At 42.3% G+C, this 24,832-nt stretch overlaps 1 protein-coding gene across 1 annotated transcript in view; it reads left to right on the top strand.

Moving 5' to 3' along the window:
• Positions 1–24,832, top strand: part of trhde.1 (thyrotropin releasing hormone degrading enzyme, tandem duplicate 1) — a 179,564-nt gene that overhangs the window by 144,404 nt on the left and 10,328 nt on the right. Inside the window, exons 13-18 of the mRNA XM_079656583.1 lie at positions 1,113–1,246; positions 2,299–2,354; positions 13,445–13,592; positions 13,891–13,994; positions 14,736–14,843; positions 22,506–22,673. Of these exons, the coding sequence (XP_079512709.1) occupies positions 1,113–1,246; positions 2,299–2,354; positions 13,445–13,592; positions 13,891–13,994; positions 14,736–14,843; positions 22,506–22,673 (718 nt within the window). The remainder of the gene's footprint in view (positions 1–1,112; positions 1,247–2,298; positions 2,355–13,444; positions 13,593–13,890; positions 13,995–14,735; positions 14,844–22,505; positions 22,674–24,832) is intronic.

Below are 24,832 nucleotides of genomic sequence, written 5' to 3'. Positions count from 1 at the left end.
TGGGGGGTGTCCGGTGCCTTGCTCAAGGGCACCACGGCAGGGCAGGAGGTGAACTGGGACCTCTCCAAGTAGCAGTCCACACTCCATATTTTAGGTCTGGTCGGGGACTTGAACCGGCGACCCTACGGCTCCCAGTCCAAGCCCCTACTGACTGAGCCCCTGCCGGACTACTGGAAGGTTTACAATAGTTTGTAATAACAATATAACACAGTATCCATTAGATTTCGGTTGTATTGCCTTTAACTCTTAAATGAAACCAACATTTAGGGAAAAATGTTTCAAAACACTGTCCACTTTCGAGAACAATGTCCACTGCCCTTTGATCCACTCGCGTAGATTTTGGACATTATGTGATGAAAAGATTTCGTTTTTGAGATGTATTATCTCACTTGTGTTCCCACGCTTTTGTTTTCAGGAACTAAGTGGACGTGTTCACTTTTAGTTTCTTTGCAAGATTACTTGGTCAACAACTCAACCTGTCTTCCAAACGTACAACATAAGCTGTATTAGAACGAGTATTAATATCAGGACGATGGGCGGTTTACTGACGTTCAGACTTTATATTTTCCAGCTAGTTGGTCGAGAAAAGACTGTCTGTGAGCAAGCAAAGGAAATAAACAGAGAAAGTTAGAGAGTCAGAGACTAATGGAGCAAAAGGGAGATAACCAAACTGTATTTGCTGATTGTTTATTGTCAGTAATGTTCTAAATAATCTTGAAACTCTGCAGTTCATCTTCTGATGCTTTTTGAATTCTCTCTCCACCGTTCAGCCGTTCAAACGTCTAAGTTATGCAAAAGAAAAATAGTTTCAAAACACACTAGGATTGTCCAAATTATTCAGAGCCAAGACCAACAAATACTAACGTAAAAGCTATAACGACGCAACCCATTAATAAGACCAGAGTGTTGAGTTGTCATCTCAACTTCTGGTATCTAAGAAATATCCTAAACCTAACGAAATGAATGTTTTACTGCAATGAACTCTACCCAACAGCGCGGTACCGTCTGCAAACAGGGTATCAACAACTTTGAACCTTAGCTTCTTCCTTTACCTTTGGTCAAACCACTGATGTTTAATTCCTACTGATGTAATGTTTGTATTGTTGTCTTAGAAACCCACAGGATTGGTCAGATGGACGACAGCACCTGGTTGCTGGGAAACATCAACCAGACCGGATACTTCCGCGTGAACTACGACCTGGCAAACTGGAAACTGCTGATTCAGCAATTACACAACAACCCTGAAGTATGTCTTTGTTTTACCGCAATATGTTTAACATTAGTTCTCATTATAATTTGATTTTAACCATAAGGGATATAGGGGATAATGAAGGTATTGTATCACCAGAGATGGCAAAAGTACACACATCCTTTACTCAAGTAGAAGTACAGATACTGGTGTTTAAAAATACTCTGGTGAAAGTAGAAGTACTGACTAAACTTCTTTACTCAAGTCAAAGTAAAGAGGCTTTGAAATGTACTTCAGTAAAAAGTACCCATAACTAGCAGCTGTTTTAAAGAGTACCTGACCTCCCTTTATATTAATAGAACAATAATGTCATTGTTAGCTAATGAATGTTTCCATGGTGACCAACGGCAACATGACAACGTTTCCATTGGTCCCTCTTCTTTAGAGAAGACCAGGAAATGATGGATACACGGATCGTGTTCAAATCAATAGGCACGCAATGACTCTAAATAATAATGATCACGCCACCAAACACACATTCAAACTAAAGGAACCAGCCTGTTTGGAAAATGAGAGAAGTAGAAAGTACAGGTATTTGTGTTCAACATGTAAGAAGTAGAAAGTACAGGTATTTGAGTTCAACATGTAAGAAGTAGAAAGTTCAGGTATTTGAGTTCAACATGTAAGAAGTAGAAAGTACAGGTATTTGTGTTCAACATGTAAGAAGTAGAAAGTACAGGTATTTGAGTTCAACATGTGAGAAGTAGAAAGTACAGGTATTTGTGTTCAACATGTAAGAAGTAGAAAGTACAGGTATTTGGGTTAAACGTGTAAGAAGTCAAAGTAAAAAGTCGTCAGACCAATAAGTAGTGGAGTAAAGTACTGATACCAGAAACATGTACTTAAGTACAGTAACAAAGTATTTGTACTCTGGTTTTCATTAAGACCCACATTGTCCCGCATACGGCTTCATACTAAATAAACCAACAACATGACACAATATTGATTTGAAAATGACCGTATTGCTTTTCTATTTGTGTGTTATTTCTCAGTTTGACTTCATGACAGCCTCTCTTTGTGTGTCACTCTCTTCTCCGTCTCTTTCTCAGATAATCTCCGTCGGAAACAGGGCAGGACTTATTGATGATGCCTTCAACCTGGCGAGGTGAGTCATCCGTTAACGAGAAAAAATATTGTTTCAGTCTGGTTTACAATCCCCTCCTCACAGACTGACACTCGGGGAACAGACAGGAGAAAGTGGTGGACAAATGATATCTGTTTCCAGTCCTTTCTGTCTGGAAAGCTCATCCATCACTCAGCCTGTAAGACATTTGGACACAGAGGGATAATACAGCCCTCTGTGTCTGTCTGTTTGTGTTTGTTTTGCAATAAGGATCCTCTTTCGTTGAGCAGAACGGGCTGAATATGTCTGAATATTTGAGATGAACTGATATATTTCAGTGTTCTTATCATCTGTTACACCAGCATTATATACACTGATGATTTGATCCAAAGGGACTTACAATAACTTCAACCATGAGGATGCAAACGCTAAAACAACCGGAATACAGCAGGTAGATTACCTTTTATTAAGCCTAACCGTTGTAAGTGCTGCTTCAAATCAACCAAACATTTCTAAGTGTTACGTAAGGCAGTGAGAATAGTTTTCATTATTGGACCAAACGCAGTCGAAACAGAAGACGTGTGGACTTTCTGCAGTCCTGATATCGATGGGGAGCTCGTTCCACTATTCTGGAGACAGGAGAACAAGCAGGTTTGTTGATATCTGAGGGAGTAGTGAGCAAACTGGCCGATGCACAGCAAAGTGCACATGCTGGAGTGTATGATTTAACATTTAGGACACTGGTGCTAACCCTTCCTACATTACTAACCCTAACCAAAATCACACCTGGCGCCAAAATGATGGAACAAACCCAATGTGTGACCTCAGGACAGCAGAAAGTATACACCACCTTTGTTGCAAACCGAAACATCCCACCTGCAATCCCACTGGCCCAACCATTGTACGTAAATAACCACTATAACTATACATCTCTATAAAGCAATTGTTCATATTTGGTTTATTCAAATAATTATATTGTGGTCATTGTAAAAAAAAAAATGCTATTGTTATAATGCGCTTTCTGCCTTCCTGTCATTATCAGGAGTTAGAAACGATTCGACCCCTCATTCTCCTAAACCGCTGGGACATTCCCCTGAAGCCAATATACCTTTTATATGTTCTACTCTTCACTTACTTGTCACTTAGGTGGGCATTGATGTACCGAGCCGACAGAAGACCTTGTTGATATTATATTGGCATCATATTGAAGCCAACTCCATCGATCAAGCCAGTGTGGCCCTCTTCTTCTTCTCATTCTCCCTGTCACTCTCCTTTAACTCCTCCGGTAACTTACTTTTATTTGAAGATTGTTTTTTGCCCGGTGGTTGGCCGTTTACCGCTGGTATTAAAAACATTTTGGTGAATGCTTAGGTGGCGCGAAAGTCTGTAAACAGCTGTTTGCTTTTCATCCAACAACGAAAACCACCTCACGAAACGCTATGTTGTATCGTTATTAAACGAAACAATTTAACAAAAATGCTTGTCAACATACCAATACCACAGGACCATGTGAATACAACATTTTAAGCAATATGTTTAGTGGCCCGAGCGGGCAAGTGGAAAGTACGTTATGCCCGGGGGTCTGAATAGTGCTTTCCGGCCAGCGGGCCATTTGTAATGTCGAGCCCTGCCTTTGTTTCTCTCGTACCTTGGCCATCAGATCAAATGAGACGGGACCCCATTCATTTCTATGAAAGCCTCTCAGTGGGGCACTTCCTGGAGGATTGGTTTAGCCCATTTGAAACTTAACGCCCCAGCTCTTACATTGGTTTGGCCCATTTGAAACTTAACACCCCAGCTCTTACATTGGTTTAGCCCATTTGAAACTTAACACCCCAGCTCTTACATTGGTTTGGCCCATTTGAAACTTAACACCCCAGCTCTTACATTGGTTTAGCCCATTTGAAACTTAACGCCCCAGCTCTTACATTGGTTTAGCCCATTTGAAACTTAACGCCCCAGCTCTTACATTGGTTTAGCCCATTTGAAACTTAACGCCCCAGCTCTTACATTGATTTAGCCCATTTGAAACTTAACGCCCCAGCTCTTACATTGGTTTAGCCCATTTGAAACTTAACGCCCCAGCTCTTACATTGGTTTAGCCCATTTGAAACTTAACGCCCCAGCTCTTACATTGGTTTGGCTCATTTGAAACTTAACGCCCCAGCTCTTACATTGGTTTGGCTCATTTGAAACTTAACGCCCCAGTTCTTACATTGGTTTAGCCCATTTGAAACTTAACGCCCCAGCTCTTACATTGGTTTGGCTCATTTGAAACTTAACGCCCCAGCTCTTACATTGGTTTGGCTCATTTGAAACTTAACGCCCCAGCTCTTACATTGGTTTGGCCCATTTGAAACTTAACGCCCCAGCTCTTACATTGGTTTGGCCCATTTGAAACTTAACGCCCCAGCTCTTACATTGGTTTGGCCCATTTGAAACTTAACGCCCCAGCTCTTACATTGGTTTAGCTCATTTGAAGCCAATATATCTGTATTTTCCTCGTCGTTCTGAGGTTGATCTTCATGGTTTATTGCACTTACTGTTAGTCATTTTGAATACAAGTCTCTGGTTGATGAAATACAACCAGCACGAGTGTCTTGAAGTGGATTCTAGCAGCAGACTCGAAGAGTTGTTACATGAAGTTTCTCCGAGTCAGCTGCACATACAGAGCTTTATATCCTGTATCTGAGTTAAGCTAAGACCCACACACACACACACACACACACACACACACACACACACACACACACACACACACACACACACACACACACACACACACACACACACACTGTGGCTTTGGGATGGAGCTCTGGCTGGGGGTGAGTCCTCCTCCACAGATAAGTGCAGCTGGAGGATTAACACGGTAGCCTTGCATCCTTTTCCTCGCTTCCTCCCAATAGATGTGCATGTTGAGCAAATCTATCATTGCACAGCCGAGGCGGTACATCAGGACTATTTATTCAGAAACAACCTTTGGTGTGAGGTTAGAGAAGCAGAAGAATAACACCAGAGGGGGCAAGAGCTGTGACGAAACTATAGAAAATGTCAAATTAACTCATTTTGTTTTTGGGTTTTTAATTGTCTTTTTCTAGCTTGTTCATCTAAAACCTTCCTCCGATCGTTCCTGCTGTGGTTTGTAGGACTTTCAGATGTTACTCGTGTCACCTTCTTTCAATGGGATGAATTAAGGTTAACAGATGAAAGGCCCACATGTAAAGGGGTTATCCTCTGAGGAGCAGGAAAATACAAAAAAACTTCTTAAAAATCTTATTTGAAAAGACAGAACAATGTCCACTGCACTTTGATCCACTCGGGTAGATTTTTTAACATTTGGAGAAGAAAAGATTTCGTGTTTTGTGATGTTCAGAGTGAATCAGGACGATGGGTGGTCTTTTCTTGTAACACTTCTTGACGTTCAGACGTTATATTTTCCAGCTAGTCACTGTCTGTGAACAAGCAAAGGAAATAGAGAAAGTTAGAGAGTCAGAGACTAATGGAGCAAAAGCGAGGTAACAAAACTTTATTTGCTGATTGTTTATTTTCAGTAATTCTCTAAATAACCGTGAAACTCTGCAGATCATCTTCTGATGCTTTTTGAATTCTCTGTCAAACGTTCAAACGTCTAATTTATGCCAAAGTACTGAATAAAGTTCTTTCAGACGCGTTTGTTTTCTAATCCATCCGCTTTGCCTAATCTTAAAAGTTCTGCAAGATGTTGTCAGTGAAGATTTAGGAAGGGACCTTTAGTTTGGTTTCAAAGTCTTTTTTGAGTCCTTCTCAAACATAGAATATTCATGGAAGCGAGACACAATGGGAAGGGAACTTTCCTTCATGCCAAACAAAGTCTTGGAAGAAGGTTTTCGTGCAACACATTGGATTGGAACAGCTTTTTGATTTACGATGAAAATATCTGACAGATATATTTGAGTTACAGCGTTGATGTATGAAATATTATATTTAATATTTATATACCGTAATTTCCGGACTATAAGGCGCACCTGAATATAAGCCGCAGCAGCTAAATTGAATGATGTGTACATATATAAGCCGCACTGGACTATAAGCCGCAGGTGTTTGAATGTTTCATTACCATATGTAAGGGTTCGTGCACAGAGGGGATTGTCGGGAAAGAGATGGCTGTTTGAGGAAGCTCCCATTTATTAACATTTCAACAAACAAGTTGCATATTTGCATAACGTATTCAAGTGTTAGCATTTAGTGCAATAGTAGCTACAGAACATGTGCTGTGTAAACTGTACTGTATCACATAGCGTTTCAGACACACAAACTTTTCAACTTTCAAACTTAAACGGTGCGCTCCCAGCGCACGTACCGGCAGTGATCTACAGCAGTGGTTTTCAACCAGTGGTACGGGGACAAAGTGTCTCGCTCTCGTAATGTCTGTCTGTCTTGCTCTCGTTCTGTCTCTCGTACCACTCTCGGTTCCACTTTTACTTTTGCGCGCTACCTGTCTCACTCTTTTCCGGCCTCCAGCTTTTCCTGCTGGAGCCCGCCGCTTAAAGGTGGGGGGCGCGGACCGGCCATCGAGCCCATAGAGTTAAAGGTGGTGGACTGTAACCTGTAAAACCCATAGATTTAGGAGGTCCCCTAGTGGCCGTTAGCTGTAACAATCCATAGATTAGCCGCACCGTTATATAAGCCGCAGGGTCGAAAAATGGGAAAAAAGGCGTGGCTTATAGTCTGAAAATTACGGTATTTGTGTTTTGGTAGCAAACACTTTACTCAGCCTCCACCTGTGATGGGCAAGGCTTTCAATTAACGAGAAAAAAGTGTGCTAGATGGCGGAAGACCACATTGTTAGTCACATTGTTTATAGTAGATCAAGTTTGGCACATTCTCTTACATATTTTGGACATTATTAGAGCGTTGTTTTCACCTGATCTTAGGCGATAGCCTGATAACAATAGTGATATTTTGATTTTAGATTAATTCGTTTTTTTCTGGAAAGTCAACCCTAGTTTATAGTTTAATGAATTGTAACTTTCAAGAGGAATTAAACTGCTTCTAGCATTCCAGGGTTTTGGAAATGTGTGACGGACGCTGCCACCTGACCTCATGTGGCTTCAGGAAGTTTAAAACCAAGTATAAGTCACTTCACTTTTCATTATGTGCATCCAAGAGATCAAGGTTGAAAGGTCCTGACCTGCGCTCATCCAACAAGGCAACATATATAATGAAATACAAAGTCGTGCAGAAAGTCTCTATACATGTAGATAGAATATGTAGAGTGTGTGCTTCAGCGCAGGATGTTGTAAAGATATATTTGAGCGACTCTCACTGGTAGAAACGTCAGGATCACATCTGGCTCTGCGAGGTGACCGATGCATTCAGAATACTTTAGGAAAAAAGATTCAGAAGCAGGCAGAAACTCGGGGATGAATTAGAGAGCGAGACAGGGAAGAGGAGGAGGAGGAGGAGGAGGAGAGTGCCGTTCTTCATCCTGATGCTCTCAGCCCGGAGCTTTCTGAGCCCTGTAACCAAAATCTACTCTGACACCAAGTCCATAACTCAATCCTCCCCCGTCTCTGCTTCTTCCCCCCGCTCCTCCCCCGCTCCTCCCCCGCTCTGCCATCTGGGCTCTGTCATGTTGAATGAGCAACAGCTAGACACGACTGCCATGGCATTCTCTCTCTCTGTGTGTGTGTGTGTGTGTGTGTGTGTGTGTGTGTGTGTGTGTGTGTGTGTGTGTGTGTGTGTGTGTGTGTGTGTGTGTGTGTGTGTGTGTGTGTGTGTGTGTGTGTGTGTGTGTGTGTGTGTGTGTGTGTGTGTGTGTGTGTGTGTGTGTGTGTGTGTGTGTGTGTGTGTGTGTGTGTGTGTGTGTGTGTGTGTGTGTGTGTGTGTGTGTGTGTGTGTGTGTGTGTGTGTGTGTGTGTGTGTGTGTGTGTGTGTGTGTGTGTGTGTGTGTGTGTGTGTGTGTGTGTTCAGCAGGAGGTTTTCCATCTGTACAGAAAGAGAAACAGATCTACAGATTAATATTCACCCTGACAGCAGAAGAGGCTCTTCTTACCTTAGACACATCTGTCAGAGAGGGAGAGAAACTACGCCACGTTGGAGGCGAGATGAAAAAAAAAGGGTCCTTGGAGTAGATCAGAGAAAGGGCAAGGTCGTTGAAATTACAAGAATTTACCTTTAAAAATAAGTTGTATTTGACTGAACACAAGAGACAAACGGAGGTCTCCGTATTAGTATGGGCTCAGAACAGTCACAATAGATTTATTGCGTTCATGACGTAGCGCTTCATCGCATTTTGCGCAGTCCGGAGCTGACAGGTCCATGGAGCCTGCCTGCAGGCGCTAATCTCAGGACACCTCCACTCTCTGTACATTGCCACTTTCCGAACCATTGATGAATATAAATATAATATATGTGTGTACACAAAAACGGATCAAAAATACACATGTAAAACTTTTTTCTGTGTTTGGATTTTATTTACATTTATATGAAACGGAACACATTTGTGTGTGCATTGAAAAACACAAGTGTGAATCCTTCTGTGTGCATGTGTTTATTATGAGACTGTTCTGAGTCCATATATTAGTTTGTTTGGTCTATTCATAAGTTCTGAGATTCAAATCAGAATTATGAGAAAACAGTCAAAATGTTGGGTAAAAAGTCAGAGTTTGGAAAGTACAGTCAGAATTCCAAGAAGATTAAAGCCACAATTATGAGAAACAAATCTTAATTTCGGGGAAAAAACTCTGAATTCCAAGAAAAGTAGTCAACATGTTGGGTAAACAGTCAACATGTTGGGTAAACAGTCCAAAAGTCAACATGTTGGGTAACAGTCAACATGTTGGGTAACAGTCCAAAAGTCAACATGTTGGGTAACAGTCAACATGTTGGGTAACAGTCAACATGTTGGGTAACAGTCAACATGTTGGGTAAATACTCAACATGTTGGGTAACAGTCAACATGTTGGGTAACAGTCAACATGTTGGGTAAATACTCAACATGTTGGGTAACAGTCAACATGTTGGGTAAATACTCAACATGTTGGGTAAACAGTCAACATGTTGGGTAAATAGTCAACATGTTGGGTAAACAGTCAACATGTTGGGTAAACAGTCAACATGTTGGGTAAACAGTCAACATGTTGGGTAAACAGTCAACATGTTGGGTAAACAGTCAACATGTTGGGTAACAGTCAACATGTTGGGTAACAGTCAACATGTTGGGTAAATACTCAACATGTTGGGTAAACAGTCAACATGTTGGGTAAATACTCAACATGTTGGGTAAACAGTCAACATGTTGGGTAAACAGTCAACATGTTGGGTAAATACTCAACATGTTGGGTAAACAGTCAACATGTTGGGTAAACAGTCAACATGTTGGGTAAATACTCAACATGTTGGGTAAACAGTCAACATGTTGGGTAAATAGTCAACATGTTGGGTAAACAGTCAACATGTTGGGTAAACAGTCAACATGTTGGGTAACAGTCAACATGTTGGGTAAATACTCAACATGTTGGGTAACAGTCAACATGTTGGGTAAATAGTCAACATGTTGGGTAAACAGTCAACATGTTGGGTAACAGTCAACATGTTGGGTAAATAGTCAACATGTTGGGTAAACAGTCAACATGTTGGGTAAATAGTCAACATGTTGGGTAAACAGTCAACATGTTGGGTAACAGTCAACATGTTGGGTAAATACTCAACATGTTGGGTAAACAGTCAACATGTTGGGTAAACAGTCAACATGTTGGGTAAATACTCAACATGTTGGGTAAACAGTCAACATGTTGGGTAAACAGTCAACATGTTGGGTAAATACTCAACATGTTGGGTAAACAGTCAACATGTTGGGTAAATAGTCAACATGTTGGGTAAACAGTCAACATGTTGGGTAAACAGTCAACATGTTGGGTAACAGTCAACATGTTGGGTAACAGTCAACATGTTGGGTAAATACTCAACATGTTGGGTAACAGTCAACATGTTGGGTAAATAGTCAACATGTTGGGTAAACAGTCAACATGTTGGGTAACAGTCAACATGTTGGGTAAATAGTCAACATGTTGGGTAAACAGTCAACATGTTGGGTAAATAGTCAACATGTTGGGTAAACAGTCAACATGTTGGGTAACAGTCAACATGTTGGGTAAATACTCAACATGTTGGGTAACAGTCAACATGTTGGGTAAATAGTCAACATGTTGGGTAAACAGTCAACATGTTGGGTAAACAGTCAACATGTTGGGTAAACAGTCAACATGTTGGGTAAACAGTCAACATGTTGGGTAAATAGTCAACATGTTGGGTAAGAGTCAACATGTTGGGTAAACAGTCAACATGTTGGGTAAACAGTCAACATGTTGGGTAAATAGTCAACATGTTGGGTAAACAGTCAACATGTTGGGTAAATAGTCAACATGTTGGGTAAACAGTCAACATGTTGGGTAAATAGTCAACATGTTGGGTAAACATCAGGAGTCAGAAACAAATCATATATTATCTATTTATTTTTCCTCCCTCCTCTGTATGCAGACAGAGGCTGGGCTTTGGAGCTAGAGTTCTCTTCCACCAATCAGGAGTCAGTTAACAATTATCAGCTTCCCTTCACTTTCCTTCGTCTTTACAATGGACGATAACGACCTACTGGGCCAACGGAGAGCAATCAGGCCATCACATCTCAGATCTCTGCTGATGATCACTGATCGAGATGTAATGGGCGGTTTGCCTTAAACTGATTACAGAGATTAAGGAATATTTCTCTGAATTTATATTAATAATGCTGTGTAGTCTTCTGCTGGCATTTTGATTGGCTAAAGAATGGGCACTGTAAAGCTAATTGTGTGTGTGAGCGTGTGTGTGTTCATGTGTGTGTGTGTGTGTGTGTGTGTGAAGCTAGTTAAGCTGCAGTTAAGCAGTATTAAATGGCTGTCTCTTTGAGTGTACTCTTAAACAGTGATGGATGTTGCCTTTCTGTGTGTGTGTGTGTGTGTGTGTGTGTGTGTGTGTGTGTGTGTGTGTGTGTGTGTGTGTGTGTGTGTGTGTGTGTGTGTGTGTGTGTGTGTGTGTGTGTGTGTGTGTGTGTGTGTGTGTGTGTGTGTGTGTGTGTGTGTGTGTGTGTGTGTGTGTGTGTGTGTGTGTGTGTGTGTGTGTGTCCGCCCGCCCGCAGCAGTCCCTCGTTACCTCTCCACTGAGCATTGCTAATGGCCAAACAATTAACTGGCCTTTAACGACGTTAACGAGGTAATGAGCTCGTTACTACGACAAAGCTGGGAAAGAGACACACACACACACACACACATGAACTCTCACACACACACACTGTAAATGAGAGGGAAAGTTGAAAATCTATAATCTTCTTAGTTCTCTGCTTCTCTAACAGAGCCAACTTACTTAAAAAATGAACTGAATTAAAGTGTGTGTGTGTGTGTGTGTGTGTGTGTGTGTGTGTGTGTGTGTGTGTGTGTGTGTGTGTGTGTGTGTGTGTGTGTGTGTGTGTGTGTGTGTGTGTGTGTGTGTGTGTGTGTGTGTGTGTGTGTGTGTGTGTGTGTGTGTGTGTGTGTGTGTGTGTGTGCGTGCGCGCGTATGCGTGCGTATGCGTGTTAATAAACTACAGTCACAATAAGATAAACTCGTCCTCTAAATGCCACCGCCGTCGCCCGGGTTACATCGTGAATGCCAATGAGTGCATTCGTTAACATTCGCCATGGCGACCTTCAGCCCCTCCCACATTGCATGAATATTAACGAGGCAGGAAGTGGAGGCAGTTGTATTGGTTTCCATTCTGATTATTGGAAGTGAAAGTGATAAGGAATGACCGCAGAGGGGTTTTATTATTTCACACCCAACAGGAAGTGACCTTTACTGAAGAGCTGTCAATCAAAGTGGCCTTGGTATTTTACCGGGACAATATTTAACGGAGTGTTATTTTAATTCACAGGTTGAGAGAGAGAGAGAGTTAAACTGTCCGAGATAAGACTCTGTCATATTTCCATAATCCAGCCTCCACACACTCATCTGCATTCCCATCATGCACCTGGCCTCCAAAACACACATTTCCATAATCCATCCAGTTTGCAGAGGAGAAAAAAACGTCCTGTTTACGAGATTCAAAATGAAGGCGGAGAAAAGAGAGAGTGGAGCAGCAGCTCAGTGTGAACGACTCCGATGTGTTTCTACTTTCAGACGTCATGTTTTCTGTAAAGGTGCTTCTCCTTCTCTGCCCTTACATCTAGTGATCGATGTTTATCAGGTACACACGTCCCTTCTGTTTCCTATCTTTCTTTACGGTGAAGTGAAGAAGTCAAACTAAAACATGTGAACAGGATTTTTCAGTTTTTGCACACGTCACTGCTTTTCGGGTGGTTTCAGTTCATATTTGTTCCTTTGGTTTCTAATCAGCATGTTTTCTTTCCAAGACATTATCCTGTTCTTGATTTAACGTGTACTCTTTCCAAGCAAGTTAAGCGACGACAGCGAGACACTGCGGAACTCAGCCTGAGCACACACACAAACTCCCAGCCAGGCTGCGGGTGTGTGTGTGTGTTTGGGCTGGGTTTCGCTGTGGCCACTGGGCTCACAGGGAGGGAGGGGGGGCAGGAGCTCCAACAAGGCTTTTAGGACAGAGAGTGAATACACATACTACACAGAGATGCTGTTTGAGAAACCAATGTGAGTTTGGAACATTGAACAATGTAAATCTATTCTAGTAGACCTTAACAATGGAGTTATGATCAGGAGAAATGGCCGTGACACGGGAACTTTAAGTTTTTCCAAAAACCATGTTTACTTTACCAGGAATCAAGGAGTTTTCTTTAAGGACTGATCCGGTTTTCCTCTCGAGGAATCAACGTGCATGTGTCTGAAATAACTTGTTTTCTTTAATTGGAATTTATGTTTCCTTTTTGTACAAGAAAATGACATTTCAAATGAACGAGTTTTCTTTCTTTTTGAATACACGTGTTTTCTTTACGAAAAGATTCACGTGTTTTCATATGAACTTTCTCTCTCTTTCTCTCTCTCTCTCTTTCTTTCTCTCTCTCTCTCAATTCAATTCAATTTCGGGAAGAATTGTTTCAGTACAGGTTCAAATTGTTGGCATTGTTAACTTCTCCCTCTCTCTCTCTCTCTCTCTCTCTCTCTCTCAGGGCGGGGTACCTCCCTCAGGGCGTTCCCTTGCAGCTGATTGGCTACCTGCCGGAGGAGCCTTCCTTCCTGCCGTGGCACTCTGCCAGCCGGGCTCTCTATCAGCTCGACAAGCTGCTGGACCGCACTGACGAGTACAGCCTGTTCAGCGTAAACACCTCAATCAATTACCATGGCAACAAGTCAATTAGAATAGAATGCTTTATTGCCATTATACAGGAACAATGAGAAGAGTAGAGCTACTCCTTTTTTGAAGGTGCCATCGAAAACATTAATACATTTCAAGAGTCATACAAAGTTAATTAAGTGTGTGTGTGTGTGTGTGTGTGTGTGTGTGTGTGTGTGTGTGTGTGTGTGTGTGTGTGTGTGTGTGTGTGTGTGTGTGTGTGTGTGTGTGTGTGTGTGTGTGTGTGTGTGTGTGTGTGTGTGTGTGTGTGTTTTATAACAGGACTACGTGTTGAAGCAGGTTGCGGCTCGGTATCATCGTATGGGTTGGCCGACTAACGTTCCCAGCAGTGAAGGCAACGTTCTGCAGGCGTCCTACCAGACTGAGTATGCTACACACACAAACACACACACACACACACACACACACACACACACACACACACACACACACACACACACACACAAACACCACATACACACACACACCACATACACACACACACACACACACACACATACACATTCATCTGTTTGCATTTTGCTAATTATCTATCTAATATATCATATTCCATTTAGTTTTCTTGCACAATGTCTATTTTATTTGTATTTCTTGCACATCTCAAAAGTAACATTCTCTTGCACTATTTCATCTGTTTTATTTGTTTTATGTCCTCTATATATTCATGTTGCTCTGTCGGAGGAGCCAGTGACTTCAGTTGTTCATAGCCATATCTACACTGTAGCTGCTGAGCACATGACAATAAAGCCTTGAAACACACACACACACACCAACACTCACACACTCCTATATGAGACTAATCCCACAGCCACATTGCAAGGCTCTCAGAATACAGCCGCTCTCAGTTCATGTTCTTGCATATAGATCTGTATATAACGTGTGTATTTTTAAAAAGGCCTTCACTTATCCATCACGGTGGCTTATATTCATTTGATTAAGTCCGGTAGCTTTCATTGCAAATAGTCTCTATGTCTACCTCACACATACTTGGATAGAAAAACTCCCACTTATTTTAATGTTAAAGCTCATATTTATGTATTTAAATCAAATGTGTTGACGTTCAAAACCCCAGAAACTGGCGTTTAATTCCTCCTTTTCCTCCACAGGGAGCTACAGAGGGAGCTAATCATGTTAGCATGTAGCTTCGGGAACAAACAGTGCCACCGTCAGGCCGTCACTTACATCTCTGACTGGATCTCCAGCAACAAGAACAGGTAACACACACACACACATACAGTCACGCACACACACATACAGTCACACACACACACACACACACACACACACACACACACACACACACACACACACACACACACACACACACACACACACACACACACACACACACACACACACACACACACACACACACAGTCACACACACACACTCCATGCTTTAATGTTCAAAAAGCTCTTTATTTTTCTCATGCTGCCTGTGCTGCAGCACCTCTTTTCGCCCTCTGTCTGAAACCAGAGCCCAGTCTGCTGGGTTAGCCGGCCTGTTCTGTTGTGATTGGTCAACCAGCTTAGAGATGTCCCGCCCCTTTAGCCTTTCACCTACAAAAGCTGTGTCCCAATTCAGAGGCTGGGTCCTCCTGAGGACCCAGCCTCTGAATTGGATTTTCTATGGGGTTGAGATCTGGAGACTGGCTAGGCCACTCCAGGACCTTGAAACGCTTCTTACGAAGCCACTCCTTCGTTGCCCGGGCGGTGTGTTTGGGATCATTGTCATGCTGAAAGACCCAGCCACGTTTCATCTTCAATGCCCTTGCTGATGGAAGGAGGTTGTCACTCAAAATCTCACGATGCATGGCCCCATTCATTCTTTCCTTTACACGGATCAGTCGTCCTGGTCCCTTTGCAGAACAACAGCCCCAAAGCATGATGTTCCCCCCCCCCATGTTTCACAGTAGGTGTTCTTTGGATGAAACTCTGCATTCTTTCTCCTCCAAACACGTCCAGTTGAGTTTTTACCAAAAAGTTATATTTTGGTTTCATCTGACCATATGACATTCTCCCAATCCTCTTCTGGATCATCTAAATGCTCTCTAGCAAACTTCAGACGGGCCTGGACATGTCCTGGCTTAAGCAGGGGGACACGTCTGGCACTGCAGGATTTGAGTCCCTGGCGGCGTAGTGTGTTACTGATGGTAGCCTTTGTTACTTTGGTCCCAGCTCTCTGCAGGTCATGGACTAGGTCCTCCCGTGTGGTTCTGGGATCTTTGCTCACCGTGCTTGTGATCATTTTGACCCCACGGGGTGAGATCTCGCGTGGAGCCCCAGATCGAGGGAGATTATCAGTGGTCTTGTATGTCTTCCATTTTCTAATATTTGCTCCCACAGTTGATTTCTTCACACCAAGCTGCTTACCTATTGCAGATTCAGTCTTCCCAGCCTGGTGCAGGTCTACCATTTTGTTTCTGGTGTCCTTTGACAGCTCTTTGGTCTTGGCCATAGTGGAGTTTGGAGTGTGACTGTTTGAGGTTGTGGACAGGTGTCTTTTATACTGATAACGAGTTCAAACAGGTGCCATTAATACAGTTAACAAGTGGAGGACAGAGGAGGCTCTTAAAGAAGAAGTTACAGGTCTTTGAGAGCCAGAAATCTTGTTTGTTTGTTATTGACCAAATACTTATTTTCCACCATAATTTGCAAATAAATTATTTAAAAATCAGACAATGTGATTTTCAAATATAGCATGATAGGTCCACTTTAAAGTAATAAAAGTGAATTTAAATGAATTAGTTGGGAGTGATTTGAAGGCTGCATCTCCAAACAAACAATAAACCCTTATTCCTCCCATGTGTGTTGAATAATTGAAATTACTTTGTACATAATCTTGTTCTAAATGTAATATATTATTTCTAATGTTTTTATCTGAGTGCAGAAACACGTCCCGGCGTTCCCATGTGACGTTCTTTTAATCAACCTGAGCCGTTCCCTCTCTAATCAATGGGTTTGATTTCTCACTTTATGCGCTCGTCTCTCCCGGCGGTTCTTTAACGAGATGATCGGGATTAGATTTCAGAGAGTAGATTAAACAGAGACAGATTAACAGAGACAGACGCTGCTGCTGTGTTCAGGGCAGCGGGGGGGAGAAATAAAAAATATCTAAATTAAACAAACGCTTCAGACGCCGGAAACACTGAGGGTGTTTCTCAATGCCTAGGAAGGATGCTCCAGAGCCACTATTTCAAGGATGCTCCGTCATCGAGTCCCGCCGAAGGACTGTTCCAATGTCCAGCATACTTGGAATTCTACCGAGGCCGGCGTCCTTCGTAGCGGGAAATCTCGAGGCTGCACATGTGTACATACTTGCCAACCCTGAGACTTGGGGGGGGTGCTAGTGGATCGCCGGAGCTGTATTGGCTTAACACTAACATGCTTATTGTAGTTGTAAGTGCACTGCCTCGCAGCCTGTAGCACCATCCTTGATGGATGGTCTCAGTTTTCTGTGACTATCTGCCTCACCCTCTCAGACTTTCAGTTGCGCACGACACTAAAGAGACGTGCTACCATGGAAACCAAACAATGGTGTAGCTGTATTAAAGTCCGAGTGGAAACAGTCCTGAGTAAATCTGATTTAGTCAGAAATCGGGAGAAATGCGGGAGAAATATGACCCCGGGAGGAAACCGGGAGAGGGCAGTGAAATCTGGAGTGTCCCGCGAAAATCGGGAGGGTTGCAAGTATGCGTGTGAAAATCGGGAGGGTTGCAAGTATGCGTGTGTAAACTCCGCGGTCATAAAATCCCCACAATGCTTTGCGAACGGACCAAGCGCGGACCAAGCACACGCTCCATTTAAGGCGGGGCCTCGCATATGAGGCACACCTGTTATCCTGTTCCACCATTCTTCGTTTTCCGAGGCTAGGAAGGATTCTTGCATCGCTTCTTAAGGAAGTGACTCGGAAGACATGTGCTACCAAGGAAGCATCCTCGACATTGAGAAACACCCCGAGTCTCTGAGAGGGAGCACATACTCATGTTGATTTGTTATTCTTATTACATAATAAAAAAATGTAATCAATTTTTTCTTTCATTTCACATTTTTTTTCTCAAGTTTATGTTTATTACCATTTTTTATTTATTATTTTTAAGTCATATTTTATTAACTTTTTCCTTTTTTTGCGTATTTTTTCTTGACTTCTTATTTTTTTACAACAGTTTTTGCATTTTTTGCTTTACTTTTTATTTGATTGCACCATCTTACCTAACCACTTATTTTTATATATTCTTTCTATCTGTTTTGTTTAATTTTTACTTTTTAATTCATCTTTTTTATTATAATAATTTTGCCTTTATTGCAATTTTTTCTCAAAATCTTATTTTAATATAATATTTAATTACATTTTTTATTGAAGATGTTTACTGTACTTATATTTTTTCATAACTTCTTATTTTGATATGTTTATATTTCTCTGCAATGTTTAATTTGAACTTTTAATGCATATTTGTATTCTACTTTTTTCTTTTAATTGTTCATCCCTGAGTTGGATCCATTAACACACATGTGTCAAACTCGAGGCCCGGGGGCCAAATCAGGCCCTTGGTGGATTTAATTTCGGCCCGCAGGATAATTTCTAATCACTATTAGATCTGCCCCGCCGGTATATTGCACGCACACCTTCACTCCATCCTGAGGGTCTCCTCAGCTCAGAGCCTGAGCCCAAACATTGATGACCTTATACCCAAGATGAGATGCCAAGTATCTGAACTAGCATCACAGAGCAGCTCACTGAGTTTAATGGATGTTTCCTTCTGCACTTTCTCTCTCACGTCAACAGGGCATGTTTGGTTTCTCTTTGAGGGAAATAGTTTTGTTGAAGCTGTTGTTGGCCTGTGGGAAAATGTACTCATAAGAAATGACTCTGGAGAAGCTGCAGATAGAGCCATAAGAAATGAATGAACTGATTATTTAATGTTTAATGTTGTTTTTATAGGCAATAACTTAAGCTTTGTTAGTTCCAGGTTTAATATGTGCAATAAGTTCATTTCAATAAGTTCTGCAATAAACATTGAACCAGTCCGGCCCTCGACTAGTACCCATTTTTTAATTATTGCCCACTGTGTATTTGAGTTTGACGCCCCTGCATTAACACATAAATACGTTTTAATTGTATAGCATTGAGAGAGAGTATCAGAGAGCCCCCCCCCCTCTCGCAGCACCTGCTGGAAAATCACTCAGGGTAAATTTCCATCCGGAACAAAGAGAGTAATTACTGCAGAGCTCGGATAATATTTAACATCCGTGAGGAATATTAATGTTTTCCCAGCGGCTCTCAGTGAACCCAACACACGGGGAATACAGAGAGGGTTTCTAAATCTCAGGGATTAACCTGGTGAGGGGTTCAGGGACCTAAATGGACCCCTTTCACTCATTCTCCCTGAGTGCAGGTTTATTAAGTACATTTACTCATGTCCTGTATTTATTATACAGTATTAGCTCATTTCCACCTGTTTTTAATTCAAACTGCTCACACACACAAACACACCTGTCGTCTTTTTAAAAAACTCACCTGTTCACCGTGACCTTTGACCCCAAACCCACCACAGCCTCCTGCTTCCACTCCCACCGCTATTTGTTTATTTATTATACTTTATTGTTTGTTTGTTTGTTTTGTTGTCTGTCCTTACCTCATGTCAAGCGGCCTTGGTACCCTTGAAATGCACAATATAAATAAAATATATTATTATTAAATTCAGATATATTGAACATAAATCAATATTTTCTTAATAAATAGTTAAATATTCTAATAAATAAATAGACTTTTTTTTTTTTTTTAAATATGATTGATAAATATATTTATTTATATATTATGTATAAGTGATTTTCTGTTAATGTTGAAAAAAATATATAAAAGAGTTCATTTATATTTTTAAATAACATTTTAACATTATATATAATTAATCAAATACAAACACATATATTTAGTATTAGTATTTGTTTTCAGCATTTATTCAGATGCACCCATTTAATTTACATGTATTATTCATATTTGTAATTTTATTCTAATTAATTTCCTTTTTTTTATGTTTTATATTCATTGTGGCATTTTTTAAATATAAATATATTTTTTTTAATATATTTGAATATGCTCTTTTGTTACGTCCCTCTATCGGGGCTTCAGTGTTTTATCACTCAGACGGTGTGCTCACTGTCAGGACGGGAGTTTGATGAAGAATGGAGTGGGAGGCAGAGATATTTCAGGAGAAAGATAGAGCTGTAGGACATAAAACACTCTCCACAGACTGTTAAACACACACAGACACACACACACACACACACACACACACACACACAGACACACACACACACACACACACACACACACAGACACACACACACACACACACACACACACACACACACACACACACACACACACACTGTTAGTTAATGGGATCAAAGCCATCTGGAGGTTCTCTGTTTGTTCTGCAGGGTAAAAAAGTCTTTACTGGTATTTTAAATAGAAATAGCATTGGTAATGACATATAAATACTAGCAGTACTAGAAGTAGTAACAGTACTATAGTAGATATAGCCTTAGTAGTAGAAGTACACACAGTAGTACTTAATATCGTACATGATAAATAACATGGAGAAGTTTATAGCCGATGTTAAACACACAGATATTCATAAACACACACTTAAGTGTTTGGAAGACGCCGTCAAGAAGGACTTTAACGCCACAGTTGGCGTGTGTGTGTGTGTGTGTGTGTGTGTGTGTGTGTGTGTGTGTGTGTGTGTGTGTGTGTGTGTGTGTGTGTGTGTGTGTGTGTGTGTGTGTGTGTGTGTGTGTGTGTGTGTGTGTGTGTGTGTGTGTGTGTGTGTGTGTGTGTGTGTGTGTGTGTGTGTGTGTGTGTGTGTGTGTGTGTGTGTGTGTGTGTGTGTGTGTGTGTGTGTGTGTGTGTGTGTGTGTGTGTGTGTGTGTGTGTGTCTTGAAGCTTGCACTTAAGTGGAGCATCTCTAAAATGATTTCCCAGGTCGTTGAATGGTGTAATTGTCCCTGCATCACTCACTCTGCAGTCGCTCAGAATACATACACACACACACACACACACTCAGCCACACACACTCTGCTTACACACACACACACACACACACACACACACACACACACACACACACACACACACACACACACACACACACACACAGTGTTCAGTACAGCATTGTTGCTGCCAGCTGAGCTCACTGTATTGTGATGAAAGTTTTAAGCTGTGCTTTACTGACAATTTAGGTCAAGTACACACACAAACATACACATACACACACACACACACACACACACACACACACACACACACACACACACACACATACACACACACGCTCAAACACTCACACACACATACACACACACGCTCAAACACTCACACACACATACACATACACACACACACACAAACATACACATACACACACACACACACACACACACACACACACACACACACATACACACACACGCTCAAACACTCACACACACATACACACACACGCTCAAACACTCACACACACATACACATACACACACACACACACACACACACATACACACACACACACATACACACACACACACACACACATACACACACACACACGCTCAAACACTCACACACACACACACACACATACACACACACACACACACACACACACACACACACACACACACACATACACACACACATACACACAATGACATTACAGTGTGAGGAGATGTTCACCTTTGTATTGAATGTGTCCAGCTGGGGCATTGTTAGTGTAGAACATAGTTTTATCATGTTACAGTAGTATAGCTTTTAAAACCAGGAAAGAATAATACTAAAGATTAAACAATGTCCAGAAATGTCACATTGCATTCTTCCAAGCCATACGTCCACAGGCCATTGGTGTCATTGGGACTTTTTGGAGTTCCAGTTGGTTCCGAAAGTGTCTTTAATTGTGTTTTTCCTCAGTAAATCCAGAGGTGAGGTGAGGGGAGTTTTAAAGCCGCTCCTTAATGGAATCAGAATGACTTATTTAGCTTCCACAGAGAGTCCTGCTTAATCCTGTGGACGTGTCTTATCTGGGTTTTTACTTCATTACCTCTCCTGGTCCACCCTAACTCTCACTTCCTGTCTCCGAAACATCCTCATACACTTATTGCATCACGACAATAGGCGCATTCACACCGCAGGTACTTTTCCCACAAAGGTTCATGAGAACTTAGTTCATCAGAACTCTTTAGTTCTGATGAACTAAGTACAGATCGCGTTCACACCGGAATAAATCCCTGGGGGTGGATTAGGCAAATGAAGCCGCTGACGTCACTTCTTCTTCTTCTGCTTTGGGTTTACTGGCAGGCCGCAAACAACTTCACGGCGTATACTGCCACCCGAAGTCCCCGGACCTGGGGACTGGCTTCAGTAGAAGCTGCTGGGACTCCCAGCAGCTTCTACTGAAGCCTTCCGAGTAAATCGCCAGAACACCGACACCTCCTCATCTCCACCGCTCCCATGTTTTATGTTGTGTTGCCATAAGTTAGTCTCTCTGCGTTTCTGCGCTGGGCTAATGCTAATGCTAATAATGCTAATAAAATGGTGGCTTCACAACACTTTTTTTGAGTTTTACGGGGCGTGGTTTGCAATCCGCCCAGCCAATCAGAAATATAGCTCTTTTCTCACAAGAGAGCCGCATGAGAGTCCCTGCTAAAAAGGTTTAGTTCCGGCTCTTTTTGGTGTGAACGCGACATTTCAGAACCAAATCGGAACTAAAGTGGGAAAAGTACTCCGGTGTGAACGCGGCTAATGGGACACAAACTTAACTTTTTTGTGTTTTTTTGTTGCATATGTTCTCCGTCTAATGGCTGGTTGTGTGTATTTGCAGGATTCCTCCCAACATCAGGGACATCGTGTACTGCACCGGGGTCAGCCTGATGGACGAGGACGTCTGGGAGTTTATCTGGATGAAGTTCCACTCAACCAGCGCCGTTTCAGAGAAGAAGATCCTGCTGGAGGCCCTGACCTGCTCCGACAACACCTTCCTGCTCAACAGGTAGCCTACCAATAACTCAAACCTGATTCTGGTCCTAAAACTATAAAAACAGACATCTTTAAACTCCGGTAACACATCCAACACGCTCTGGGTTTACTGGAAGCTGATCTTATCTGTTTGCACGTCAACTATCGTCAAATTTTCATGTCTGTGGAAGGCAATGTGTTTCATTACATCTGTTTTACCCTTAGGTTAAGCAGCACTAATTTGGTGATTACTGAGCATATGCTGTGTTAGCTTAGCCGATCTCCATTCAGAAAACACGCATTTTAAAAGGTGTTTCTCCTGCCGTCTTGTCTGCAGACTTGTCAAAGCATTAATTCATGGTTTTTACTAACCGGTATCAGTATGTTGTTACTTCGGCATCATTTTGAAACGTGTATTACAATTAAATCACGGTCAAATATGTTCATCTTGTTGTAGTTGCCTCCTCACCTCATACTTCAAAGACCATACCTACAGGGTAACTTGGAGAGGGTCCGAGTCTGACCCTTGTCAATGAACTACAGGGGTCCCTCAGGGCTCTGTTCTTGGTCCCCTCCTCTTCTCCTTGTACACAAACTTGCTCGGATCTGTCATTAGCCCGCATGGTTTTTCATATCACTGCTACGCTGACGACACCCAATTCATTCTGTCCTTTCCCCGCTCAGAGACCCAGGTCGTCGCACGCATCTCTGCTTGTCTAGCAGACATCTCTCAGTGGATGTCTGCTCATCACCTCAAGCTCAACCTTGACAAGACTGAACTGCTTTTCCTTCCGGGGAAAAGATTGTCCCACTCTTGACCTAACAATCAACATCGGCACCTCAGTTGTTTCCCCGACTCAGACTGCAAGGAATCTGGGTGTGACCCTAGATAACAAACTGTCCTTCACTGCAAACATCTCTGCTACAACCCGCTGCTGCAGATACACTCTTTACAACATCAGGAGGATACGTCCCCAGCTGACCCAGAAAGAGACGCAGGTTCTGGTCCAGGCTCTCGTCATCTCACGCCTAGACTACTGCAACTCCCTCCTGGCTGGTCTACCTGCATGTGCCATCTGACCTCTGCAGCTCATCCAGAATGCAGCGGCTCGTCTGGTCTTCAACCTTCCTAAATGTTCCCACACCACGCCGCTCCTCCGCTCCCTTCACTGGCTTCCAGTAACTGCTAGAATCCACTTCAAGACACTGGTACTTGCGTACCATGCTGTGAATGGATCTGGCCCTTCCTACATCCAGGACATGGTTAAACCGTACACCCCAGCACGTGCACTCCGCTCTGCATCAGCCAAACAGCTCGCTGCACCCGCACTGCGAGGGGGACCCAAGTTCCCATCAGCAGAAACACGAGGGTTTGCTATCCTGGCTCCAAAATGGTGGAATGAGCTCCCCATTGAAATCAGGACAGCAGAAAGCTTACACATCTTCTTCAGACTGAAAACTCATCTCTTTGGACTCCACTTCCAGAGATAGAATTACTAACAAAGCACTTATATACTAATAAAGGACTGGCTTATCTAAAGCCAGTTGAGTAGCACTTGAAATGTTTGGCTCTATGAAACCTGATGGACTTATATGATTCTGTTTTCTTCAAGGTTGTATCTTCCTGGTCGAATGCACTTATTGTAAGTCTCTTTGGATAAAAGCCTCAGCTAAATGTAATGTAATGTATTTGTAGCCCCCTTGCCAGCGATTCTCTCACTAGGTTAGCATACTCAGCCCGACTCAGCCCTGTTGTTGGCCCGGAAAGAACCTGGTTTTGGAAGGCCAGAAAAACTGTGAGAAATGACCCGCTAGCCGGAACTACGCCAAGTGGAAACGCAACCAAAAACGGGCCGGGCACGGCACGCTTAAACCGTGCTCCGCGCTGTAGTGGAAATGCACCATGAGTGAATACTGTAATGAAAAGTTTACTTTAAACTTCCTTTTTTTGTATTTCCTTTGTGTGTTTGGAGAGTGTTTGACAGAACTGTTTTTGATCTGGAGCTAACTTTTGAAAGAAATTGCAACAATGCATTTCACACACACTCTCACTGTACAGTGAGACCGATCAATGTGTGTGTGTCAGGTATGGATTTTCAGCCAAGGTAAACTGTTCTGCAATCAGAGAGGTAGTACTGCATGTTCAGATAGCAGCTATTACACACACACACACACACACACACACACACACAT

Source organism: Notothenia rossii (genome assembly GCF_949606895.1).
Source record: "Notothenia rossii genome assembly, chromosome: 10".
Classification (NCBI taxonomy): domain Eukaryota; kingdom Metazoa; phylum Chordata; class Actinopteri; order Perciformes; family Nototheniidae; genus Notothenia; species Notothenia rossii.
Note: the sequence above shows the minus strand (reverse complement) of the source record. Positions and strands in the feature narration are given on the sequence as shown.